This window comes from Rosa chinensis, chromosome 6, assembly GCF_002994745.2.
Source record: "Rosa chinensis cultivar Old Blush chromosome 6, RchiOBHm-V2, whole genome shotgun sequence".
In the NCBI taxonomy this organism is placed as follows: domain Eukaryota; kingdom Viridiplantae; phylum Streptophyta; class Magnoliopsida; order Rosales; family Rosaceae; genus Rosa; species Rosa chinensis.
This window is the reverse complement of record NC_037093.1, coordinates 66,194,874-66,206,202: the sequence shown is the minus strand read 5'-3', so window position 1 is coordinate 66,206,202 and position 11,329 is coordinate 66,194,874. Positions and strand designations below refer to the sequence as shown.

The window sequence follows — 11,329 nt, the reverse complement described above, 5'->3', positions numbered from 1 at the left end:
ATATCACAAATGATTATCGACCATATTAGGGGAAGATGTAAGTTTTAAGTCATGAATTGGAGTTGCCATATAATTAGCAATTTGATATGACAACTCAGCTTTACGACGATCAAAACAGCAATTTGACAACTCTAAGTTATATATTGACTTTTTACGCAAAACTCCCAAGACTAGGAATCCTTCATTTCCTATTCGAAAAGCCACCATCGCACCATGTTAAGGAAGACCAACTAGTTAATTATGCAAATAAATTAAGCATCTAGCTAGTTGCACCCTCCAATATTCCTTTCAATATTTGTAAAATATATGTATATATATAATAGAGCACATACAGAATCAATTTCCTACATTTCTATGCTACTTCAATTCTTGTCAGACATTTGACATAGCTTGCTCATCGATCGATCCCCTTGCTTCCAAGCCATTCTAACTCAATATTAACATGGCTTCTAAGGAACATGTATGTGACAATTACGTGTTTTTGAAGCCAGAAGAAGTAACTCTCATCGAGCTTAGTCGCTTTCTGTTTTCCTCTGATTTAGAGAACAGAAGATTCATCAATTCCTCGGAAGAGGAAGGGAAGAAGGGAGGGAATTTAGAACGGAGGTGGATAATCTTCATCTCTGTTGTACTGCAATGGGTTTTCCTCTTTTGCAGTGTTCCTATGGCGAGAATAGGGGATGTGCTCCAGAAATGGCTCAACCTTGTCTCGACCAACGGCGGACCACTCATGCTCTTCTTAAACTGGCTAAGAGGTAAGTAATCAATTATCTAGGTTGGATACTTGGATTTGATTATCTTGAATTACATACATCAAGTCATTTCTAGTTCTCCTAATAACTAAGCAGGATGAAGGATTTCTCATGAGAACTCATGATGCATGCAGCATGTTTGTGTATGCAATCATTCTTTGATTCACGTACTTGTCAAACTAATGTTGTTCACATGTTATTTGAAAAACGGAGGTCAGTTATTAAGATGGGTTTTGATTTTGAAAAATGGAGAGGACTTCGGTTTTGAAAGAATTTTGGTTTTAAATTAAGAGAAAGTTAAGACTCTCTTAACATCATGCTTTTGTTTAGAAACTGAAATTTTGAACCAAGGTTTGCTCAAGAAAAAAAAAATGAATTGTGCATTACAAAACAACTTTAAAGATTAAGCATTTTTGATGCATTAGAATTTGGAATGTTAATTATTAATATTGTGTAATGAATGTGAAAACCATTCAATGCAGTTTTGGACATAAACACTATCAGTATTAAAAAGATAAAAGATACTGAGAGATAATCACGACAAATTCTTATTATTTTCTCCTAATTTTTGAATGAATTACTAACCAAAAGAGCCCAAGTCACCAAGATTTAGGTGATCGATGATTATTCCCTCCTCTGGATGGATGCACGACTCAAATTGAAGTTGAAACAGGGATAAATTAATATAGACCTACGATTAAAATGGTGTGCAGGAAAGGTGGTCAAGCCGGATTCATTATCATCGACATCAGTGTTGGGAAATCTTGACAGGAGAATTGAATTAGACAAGAGCATCAAACCTGAGGATACAATATACAAAGCGGCTCTCTCCATCATGGCTGCTAAGTTGTCATACGAGAACAAAGACCTCGTTCAATCCGTCGTTAATCATCACTGGAAGGTACCACATATAAACCAATATTGTGAACCTCATTGGCCTCTTGTTCCTTACGATGATAATGAGTACTAATTGACTTTCCTTTTTTTCGATATGCAGATGAAATTCGTGGGATTTTACAACTTTCGGAATGGTAAGGAGCAGACCTAGCTAGCATGCAAAGGTCATTGTCATTTTATCTTAGATGCGTGACTTCATTTTTAATATGGTATATTTTTTAGTATATATTTTAGAGCGATTCTATGTACACATCCCATTTTTATTAATACACACCCAATAATTTATTTTTGCCAATTTTTTTCCCATTTTTCCATTCCTACCCTTTCTTTTTCTCCCACATCTCTTTCCCCAACTGCACATGTTGCCTGTAACAACTCTCTCTCTCTCTCTCTCTCTCTCTCTCTCTCTCAATCATATTAATCAAGCATTGAGCACGCGGGGGCGGGGGGATGGTTGGGGGGTTAGAGAGAGAGAGATAGAGAAGCTTGAGACGGATGCTCTGTTTTACTCTAACTCTACTCCACAGTCGAGTTCGTTGCCGTTTACAGGTAAGACGTCTTTCTTATAAAACGATAAGACCTTTTCATCACTCGAAAAATTGCCAAGGCCTTTCCTTTTCCGTTCTTCTATGATGAAAGGTGCGACCTTTGATGTTTAAACTTTAAAGGTTCGACACCAGAGAGAGAGAGAGAGAGAAAGAGTTGTTATTGCTGACAACAAATGCAGTTGGGGAGAGAGACAAGGGAGAAAAAGGAAGGGTAGGAAAGGGAAAATGAGGAAAAAATTGTCATAAAAAATTATGAGGTGTGTAATAATAAAAAAGGGATGTGTATATAGAATTACTCTATATTTTATGTAAAGTAATAGACCAATGATACTCTAGTATACTTTTACTGAGAGTTCTACTATGACTAGATAAGACTGATATAGTAATTAAACATCATGTATATAAAAACTCCAATACACTAAATGACCAATTTGATAAAAATAGATTTGAATATAAATAATGGATCCTCTAACTCTTACATAATAATACGGGTCCAAAGATGTTGTTTCTTATTTATTGTATCTTAAGATTTTAATTACAAAACAAAACAAAAAAAGTATAAAAGGACTCGAAGATAAATCTACAGTAGATATTTACAATTTCTTCTTATTTTCCTTTGAAAAGTAAGTTTTGGGCCCAGTGATGGTCAGAAACCCAAACCTAAATACAGCCCATTTTACAGGTTACCAAGGGCGAGATTCAACACAGGCCTTCCTGTTCAAAGACACATTGTCTGACCCTAACTTGATTGTGGTGGCATTTAGAGGCACTGCTCCATTTGATGCGGATGCATGGAGGACAGATTTCGACATCTCATGGTGCGAGTTCAACAAAGTCGGTAAGACGCACGGCGGCTTCATGAAAGCTCTCGGCCTACAACCAAACAATCGTTGGCCACTTGAACTAGAAACTGATCAACTACAAGGCAGTCACCAACATCCTCAGTTTGCTTACTACACAATCAGACAAATGCTGAAAGATTTACTGCAAGAGGATGAGAATGCCAAGTTTATATTGACGGGGCACAGCTTGGGCGGGGCGTTGGCGATTTTGTTTGCCGGGGTGCTAGCAATGCATGACTGTGAGTATGCCTGGTTGCTGGAGAGGTTGGAGGGGGTTTACACGTTCGGACAGCCGAGGGTTGGAGATGGGAAGTTTGGGGTGTTTATGAAGGAAAAGTTTAGGAAATATGATGTGAGATATATGAGGTATGTTTACAGCTATGACCTGGTGCCTAGAATACCTTATGATGATAAAGCCCTCTTGTTCAAGCACTTTGGGCCAAGTCTTTACTACAACAGCTGCTATAGAGGAAAGGTCAGTCTTTCTCTTATCTCGCTCTCTGAACATGCATGTAGTAGTACTATGACAATTTTCTCTTCCCAGATGTATGACACATATTAATCAAGGGACAGGCATGAGAGAAATCTCGAGTATCACTAACATAAATATGTGCTCTGATTTTGAGCAGGTTTTGAAGGAGGAACCCAACAAGAACTACTTTAGTTTGCTATGGTTCATACCTAAGTGGCTGAATGCAGTGTGGGAGCTGTTAAGGAGCTTCATACTCCCTTTGGTAAGGGGTTCAGACTACAAAGAGGGGTGGTTTATGAGATTTTGGAGGCTGGTGGGATTAGTAATTCCAGGATTGGCAGCCCATGCTCCTCAAGATTACGTCAATCTTACAAGATTGGGAACCCTGCTTATTCCTAAAGAAAGTCCTAAAGTCGAGTAACATGCAAGACTTGGAACAGAATAGCATAACATACAGCATTTTCAAAAACTAATTATTCAATCTAGAGAGTACTAGAGAGTAGCCAAGGGTGGTTTCCCTTGTAATATGAAGACTTAAGCTCAACTAGAAGGATTGTATTTCAATTTGCACAAGAAGAATTCATAGTGGGAAAATGGCCGCTGGTGAGAGGACCCCTAATTCTGGTAGGGTGTCCAAATCTTTTGGGCGGCCCATTTCATGTGAGTGGCCTAAATCAAACAGGCCTGCTGTTCTCAAAGTGGGTGGATGCGATGTTTGGATTTGGACCCAATTGCTTATGAGCCTAGGTCCTTTAGGGTTTCGTATTTGGGACCCCGAAGGATTTTCCATTAACTAGCTTGTCTATTTACCAAACCTCCTAGCCCTTGTGAGAAGGACAAGGAGAAAATTTAAATTGTTTTTTCTGTTTGTGACTTAGCCTATATACTATGCTTCTGTGTAGTTTATAGGCTCACCTGAAATAAGTGAGCATTGATTTGTAATAGTGAGTCGTGCTAACATATCACTCGTCCCACTAGTCCATCTGTGGCAGTGGATGATATGTATTCGTGCCGTTTTGGCCTGAGCTAATGAATTCCTATTTTACTGATTCAAAAAAAAAAAAAATATATATATATATATATATATATAGAGAGAGAGAGAGAGAGAGAGAGAGAGAGAGAGAGAGAGAGAGAGAGAGAGAGAGAGAGAGATTGAATTCCTTGGCTTGTATAGACATTATCTATGCGAGGAATCTGGAATTATTTATTGCCTTCTGGACTAGCTAGGTTGCTTACACGACCTATAATTCCTTAGTTTTGAAATTTCAATCAAGGTACTTGTTACGCAATGACTAATCATATTTATATATTGATTTAGGGTGAGATTCTGAGAAAATGAGGGTACGACTTGATTTGCGGTTTAAGATTCAATCAAACTAATTGAGCTTGACCAAAGCACGCTTGTAATTACTTATTGATCTGCTCTATTCTATTCTATCCGTGTTTATGTTTACATTTTTTAATCTTTAATCAGATTTGAATTTTTAATCATGGTCAACCAATTCTCTCAAAACTTTCGTGTCTGAAATTTTCAATTAAGAATTTCATGACGGCTACTGTACATAAGTAAACCCTAAATATATAACGGTTTGTGGTTCTAACTCCACCAATCTTCTCATTTAAATTTAGAATAAAATGAGGAGGACTTCGGTTTCGAAAGAATTTCGGTTTTAAATTAAGACTCTTAACATCGTTTTTTTTTTAAAAAAAAAATTTTTTTTTTTAACAATTGAAAATTTGAACCAAGTTTTGATCAAGAAAAAAACAATTGAACTGTGCTAATGTCAAAACAACTTTTGAAGATTAAGCTTTTTTTTTTTTTTTTTTGAATAAGAAGATTAGGCATTTTTGATGCGTTGGAATTTGGAATGTTAATTATCAAGATTGTGTAATGAATGTCTAAACCATTCAACTTAGTTTTAAACATTGGTGTGCAGGAGAGGTGGTCGAGCCGGATTCATTATTATCGACATCAGTGTCGGGGAATCTTGACAGGAGATCGAATTGAATTAGACAAGAGCATCAAACCTGAGGATACAAGATACAAAGCGGCTCTCTCCATCATGGCTGCTAAAAGTTGTCATACGAGAACAAAGATCTCGTTCAATCCGTCGTTAATCACCACTGGAAGGTACTACATATAAACCAATACTGTGAAACTCATTGGCCTCTTGTTCCTTACGGTGATAACGATGAACTAATTGACTTTCCTTTTTTTCGATATGCAGATGAAATTCGTGGGATTTTACAACTTTTGGAATGGTAAGGAGCAAACCTAGCTAGCTTGTATGTAACTGACCTACATATCATTCTCATTATTTTATGTTATGCATGATTTCATTTCCGATATATATGGTATCTTTTTTAGTATATTGTATGTAAAAGTAATAGACCTACATTTCATTTCCGATATATATGGTATGTAACTGACAGTGCATGGAATACACTCCCTCTTTTTTAGTATATTGTATGTAAAGTAATAGACTGATGATACTCTAGTATATTTTTACAGAGAATTCTACTACAACTAAATAAGGTTGGTCTAGTAATTAAATGTCTCGTATATAGAAACTCCAATCACGCTAAATATCTTGGATCAACTTTAACTCTTATATATATTTCTCTATAATAAGAGTCCAAAGATGTTGTTTCTTATTTATTGTATCTTAAGATTTTCATTACAAAACAAAACTATTTTTAAATTTTTTTTTTATACGAGACTTGAAAATACAATTATTTACAGTTTTTTCTTATTTTTCTTTGAAAAGTAAGTTTTGGGCCCACTGATGGTCAGAAACCCAAACCTAAATTACAGCCCATTTTTCAGGTTACCAAGGACGAGATTCAACACAGGCCTTCCTGTTCAAAGACACATTGTCTGACCCTAACTTGATTGTGGTGGCATTTAGAGGCACTGCTCCATTTGATGCGGATGCATGGAGGACAGATTTCGACATCTCATGGTGCGAGTTCAACAAAGTCGGTAAGACGCACAGCGGCTTCATGAAAGCTCTCGGCCTACAACCAAACAATCGTTGGCCACTTGAACTAGAAACTGATCAACTACAAGGCAGTCACCAACATCCTCAGTTTGCTTACTACACAATCAGACAAATGCTGAAAGATTTACTGCAAGAGGATGAGAAAGCCAAGTTTATATTGACGGGGCACAGCTTGGGCGGGGCGTTGGCGATTTTGTTTGCCAGGGTGCTGGACTGCTGGCAATGCATGACTGTGAGTATGCCTGGTTGCTGGAGAGGTTGGAGGGGGTTTACACGTTCGGACAGCCCAGGTTGGAGATGGGAAGTTTGGGGTGTTTATGAAGGAAAAGTTTAGGAAATATGATGTGAGATATATGAGGTATGTTTACAGCAATGACCTGGTGCCTAGAATACCTTATGATGATAAAGCCTTCTTGTTCAAGCACTTTGGGCCAAGTCTTTACTACAACAGCTGCTATGGAGTAAAGGTCAGTCTTTCTCTTATCTCGCTCTCTGAACATGCATGTAGTAGTACTATGACAATGTTCTCTTCCCAGATGTATGACACATTAATCAAGGGACAGGCATGAGAGAAATCTCGAGTATCACTAACATAAACATGTGCTCTGATTTTGAGCAGGTTTTGAAGGAGGAACCCAACAAGAACTACCTTAGTTTGCTATGGTTCATACCTAAGAGGCTGAATGCAGTGTGGGAGCTGTTAAGGAGCTTCATACTCCCTTTGGTAAGGGGCTCAGACTACAAAGAGGGGTGGTTATGAAATTTTGGAGGCTGGTGGGATTAGTAATTCCAGGATTGGCAGCCCATGCTCCTCAAGATTACGTCAATCTTACAAGATTGGGAACCCTGCTTATTCCTAAAGAAAGTCCTATAGTCGAGTAACATGCAAGACTTGGAACAGAATAGCATGGCATACAGCATTTTCAAAAATTAATTATTCAATCTAGAGAATAACCAAGGGTGGTTTCCCTTGTAATATGAAAACTTAAGCTCAACCAGATGGATTGTATTTCAATTTGCACAACAAGCATTCATAGTGGGAAAATAAAAGTCTTTGATTTACATACACAGAAGCATTATTAGTCACTGAAATTCCCCAAGAATTACTTACTACCATCCTAGTCATCTAATACTGAACTTGAGGTATCCGAACTTCACGCCACCAGAAAAGTGTTGACAATGATTTGGTGTCAAAATAGTAGCTGCTAACTGATATACACCATCCATTCATGCTCTAATCCTCCATAACTCGTTTACTTGACCTGGAAACAGATGCAAATGACAGTTCATTAGCATCATATATAAGATCGCATCGCATAAGTCAGAAAAAGGTTCGTATCATTCATTAGAACAGACCAAGCGCGCGCGCGCACACACACACACACACATATATATATTAAATTAGACATTTTCAGTTAACTATATAAGCACAGAAAATTGTACTGCACCCAACAATAATATGTATGATACATGTTCCACAGTAGTGTGTAATTTCTAACTCTTTCAAAAACCTCATACGGTATATATTATGTTAATACGTCATCACAAGTTTCACAACCAAATTTGATCATAAAAAACAGCAGATACTAGATATTGAGGAGCGTCAGTTTCTAACAAGTTTACAATTGAGTAGAGACAAGGTACCTTGCTCTATAGCACAAGTGGAACAACAAATGGCTGTCTGAGGCATTAGAAAGCATGACACGTAAAGCAACCACTAAAAGAACCCGTATGACGAGTCCTACGAATTGATAAAGTTTTAATAGTTTTATGTGAGCTCCTTCCATCATGTGCCTGATTGTCTGACACTATGCTTCTCATGTCTTGAGCTTTTTTCTGAGCTGATCTCAACTTGTTCATAATTTTATCCATGGATGATGACCTCTTCTTTTCCAGCTTCATCTGAAACAGATTAAAGATATTGTCGGATTCGAACACAATACGGCATGTCTTATACAATTGGCACATATCTGGAAAGTACGATATAGATCTTGTACTATTATATTTAGTCGCATTTCCTCTATAATTCCATCACTTTAGTAATCACCATAAATCTATTTCCTGACTTGCCTATGAAAATCTGGTTACAAGGTAAAGGTGCCTAGCAGCTCATATACTAACCGAGGATAGAACGTTTGTTCAAGATAGGGCATTTGGGTTGTGACATTGTATAGAAAGTTAGAAACACATTGTGAGAGAGAGACAAACCTCTAGTTTCCGTATTGCTGCCTCAGCTTTTGCCTTCTGCAGATTCTCCCATGCAGCGATTTTAGCTTCCTCTCTTTTAACTCTGATGAAACACGAGAGATTAGCAATTCATATTGGTAGTGTCTGACTTTTTTATTATGGCTACAAATTGTCATTATCTATCTTTAACCAACCCCATAAAATAAATACACAAAATTATAAGATTTCTCTAGAAAACTTACTTTGAAACGTTTTTTGCTGAATCAGAGAGATCCCAAGCACAAGATCGAACATCAGCATCTTTCTTTTTCCATCTATCCACAATATCAGAGCCCTTCCCAGGTATTCGGGCTTTATGTTTCTTGGACCACCTTGTCACAGTGACCCGTTCATCTACCTGCACATCCCTGACTTCCAATTTCAAAGAAGGGGCACTGTGCATTTCCTCAATAGGGAAGAAAGAGGACGTAGAAGCAGAGTAATCATGTCCCTCCTTGGGAGATGAGTGAATGCTGTCATCAGGGCTCATTTGGGTTGCCATGTCCCTTCGTGAAACTGCACGAGATACATTGGTGGCTGCATCCTTAACCCCATCAAGCTTTTCATCTGTATTTACCAATGGACACAGACCAAAGATTAGCCATTCATGAGTATACAACAGTTGTAAATTACCTATAATTATGATACGATTCTGAATTCAACTAGTGAAAAGCACTGTCTGATGTAACCAAATCAAACCAGTACCTTGAGACTCAGGCAGGGATGACTGCTGGTCCACCACCTCAGAGCAACCATGCACGCTAACCGAACGAGCAATGAAAGGCTCAGCCCCATTAGAAAAGGCTCCATTATGAGCACCGGAGGAGTGGAATGCCATTCCATCCGCTGCCATAACCCCAGCTGAAAACGGAGAACCAGCCATGAAATTAGGAACGCTACCTCCATCAAACATCGGCATTGCTGGTGAATACAAAGAATAATATGCAACTCCAGGAGGGCCGAGTGGACCACTCTTCGCCTTGGGCCTCCTCTGGGCCTGCTGATTCGACTGCCTGGTCACACCATCCCCCTGAACCGGACTGAAAATCCACCTCTCTGCATCTTCCCATTTCGACGGCAACGTCCTCCCATTGTTGAATGGCAACATAGCAGCAGCAGTTGTATTCTTCCTGCCCCCCAAATTAGCGTTGGTCGGAACTCGCTCCGAGCTCCAACCCTTGTGCACTCCAAGACTAGTATGCCGGTAAGTAGGTGTTCCGGGACTTGGGAAGGTTCCAGACTTGCGAGACGCCATTGAGCTCTTCTTTAAGGTCCCCAATCTCGGAGACGAGGCGGTGACATTGTTCAAATCCAAAGAAGCGGGTCTCGGCCGGTCTAGCTTCTTGGACAGAGCTTCAGATCTAGATCGACGGTCCTGGCATTCTATAAAAACACAAGGGTCATTTGGTTTTTGGCTCCGAATGGAATGGATTGGATTGTAGTGGACAAAATTGGGGGGCTTACCTTTCAAGGCGAGAGAGAAAGAGCTTCGTGCCGAATCAAGAACCAAGTCGGCGTCGTTGTCTTGCTTTTGAACTGTGCAAGCTCCAAGCCAAAGAGTGAAAGTCAGGGAAAACAGAAAGTCACATCGTTTGGAAAAACCGAAAGGGAAAGGAAGAAAGCGACGTCTTCCAGAAGCTTAGCTGTAGTACCTTTGGCCTTTTCTCCTTTTCTGGATCGACGACCGTGGTGGTGGCTGGTGATGTGTAAAGCGGGCTTCGTCTTCGGATCTGGATCCCGATCCGGACCACTGGAGCTCTCTTCCACCTGGTGACGGTGCGCCGCCGAGTTCTGCATCCAAAATTTCAAATCAGATTGTTCCACATTTGCAACGAGCATGAAATTAAAGCATGCAGAGGGTGGGGGTTGGTCACCGGAGAGATCTCGGAGGCGGTGGAGTCGTGGTCAAGGGCTTCGGAGGCGAAGGAGCAGCGGTCAACGCTGGCGGAAGCGGAAGAGGAGAAGAGGCTGGACTCGAGTGTGTAAATAACCGAGTCCGGGCTGGCGTCTCGGATTCTTAACCCGGATCTCTGCTCCGACATTGTCAATTTTAGTAGGGATCGTTTCACATTAGAGAGAGTTGAACAAGGAGAAGAAGATTCGGTTATTCGTTGGGGGTTTTAGGTAGTGAGAGTGAAATGGCGGGTATTAGAAGGAAGGGGTTTGTTTATGGGGTTAAAATCACTGTCATTATGCTCTGCAAATCACGCTTTCGGTTTATTTTTTTATTTTATTTTTAATTATATTAACAACCGAAAATTATAACAACTAGTGTTGTTTTCTTTGCGCTAAATTCACCCACTAGTTTTGTTTTCTTTGCGTTAAATTCACGATCTTCCAGTTAACACTTATGAATGAGTGAGCTCGTAGTTCTAATATTGGATTAATAAATTCAAAAAGACACTTGGTTACGCAATTTATGCGGCTTTTTCTCTTTTTGATCAAATGGATTATGCTTTAGACTAATCAGGTGGGGATGACCCCGGATCAAAGGGTTTTGCTTCTTTTAATGTTTTTTCACCGGATCAAAGGGTTTTGCTTCTTTTAATGTTGAGGTGGTGATTAGGTAAAATGACAGTAGGACCCACTT

At 39.3% G+C, this 11,329-nt stretch overlaps 2 protein-coding genes and 1 pseudogene across 3 annotated transcripts; 2 read left to right on the top strand and 1 right to left on the bottom strand.

The window, feature by feature from the left end:
* Window positions 1–341: 341 nt before the first annotated feature.
* On the top strand, window positions 342–4,537 carry LOC112169128 (triacylglycerol lipase OBL1). The gene is made up of 5 exons (XM_024306104.2): window positions 342–755; window positions 1,466–1,653; window positions 1,750–1,783; window positions 2,880–3,514; window positions 3,669–4,537. Exons 1-5 carry the CDS (start codon window positions 443–445, stop codon window positions 3,930–3,932), a joined length of 1,434 nt encoding a protein of 477 aa, XP_024161872.1. The 5' UTR covers window positions 342–442; the 3' UTR covers window positions 3,933–4,537.
* A 1,022-nt stretch (window positions 4,538–5,559) lies between these two features.
* LOC112169132 lies at window positions 5,560–7,434 on the top strand (annotated as a pseudogene).
* Window positions 7,435–7,504: 70 nt separating this feature from the next.
* On the bottom strand, window positions 7,505–10,892 carry LOC112169127. 2 transcript variants are annotated; one of them, XM_024306102.2, is made up of 8 exons: window positions 10,614–10,892; window positions 10,392–10,530; window positions 10,204–10,284; window positions 9,445–10,122; window positions 8,943–9,306; window positions 8,722–8,803; window positions 8,158–8,415; window positions 7,505–7,775 (listed from the first exon to the last, which is right to left on the bottom strand). In XM_024306102.2, the coding sequence occupies exons 1-7, from the start codon at window positions 10,779–10,781 to the stop codon at window positions 8,203–8,205; spliced, it is 1,725 nt and encodes a 574-aa protein (XP_024161870.1). In that variant the 5' UTR covers window positions 10,782–10,892; the 3' UTR covers window positions 7,505–7,775; window positions 8,158–8,202. The 2 variants fall into 2 exon arrangements, with proteins under 2 accessions (XP_024161870.1, XP_024161871.1); XM_024306103.2 differs by having other exon boundaries at window positions 10,204–10,275.
* Window positions 10,893–11,329: the final 437 nt, after the last annotated feature.

Bases quoted from the DNA above. Each gene is read 5' to 3' on its own strand.
- LOC112169127 (XM_024306102.2), bottom strand. From the start codon at position 10,781: ATGTCGGAGCAGAGATCCGGGTTAAGAATCCGAGACGCCAGCCCGGAC. The intron at 10,531-10,613 runs GTGACCAACCCC...TTTTGGATGCAG, and splicing joins CCGCCTCCGAGATCTCTCCG to AACTCGGCGGCGCACCGTCA. The intron at 10,285-10,391 runs GTACTACAGCTA...TTTGGCTTGGAG, and splicing joins AAAAGGAGAAAAGGCCAAAG to CTTGCACAGTTCAAAAGCAA.
- LOC112169128 (XM_024306104.2), top strand. From the start codon at position 443: ATGGCTTCTAAGGAACATGTATGTGACAATTACGTGTTTTTGAAGCCA. The intron at 1,654-1,749 runs GTACCACATATA...TTCGATATGCAG, and splicing joins TCGTTAATCATCACTGGAAG to ATGAAATTCGTGGGATTTTA. The intron at 1,784-2,879 runs GTAAGGAGCAGA...CCCATTTTACAG, and splicing joins ATTTTACAACTTTCGGAATG to GTTACCAAGGGCGAGATTCA.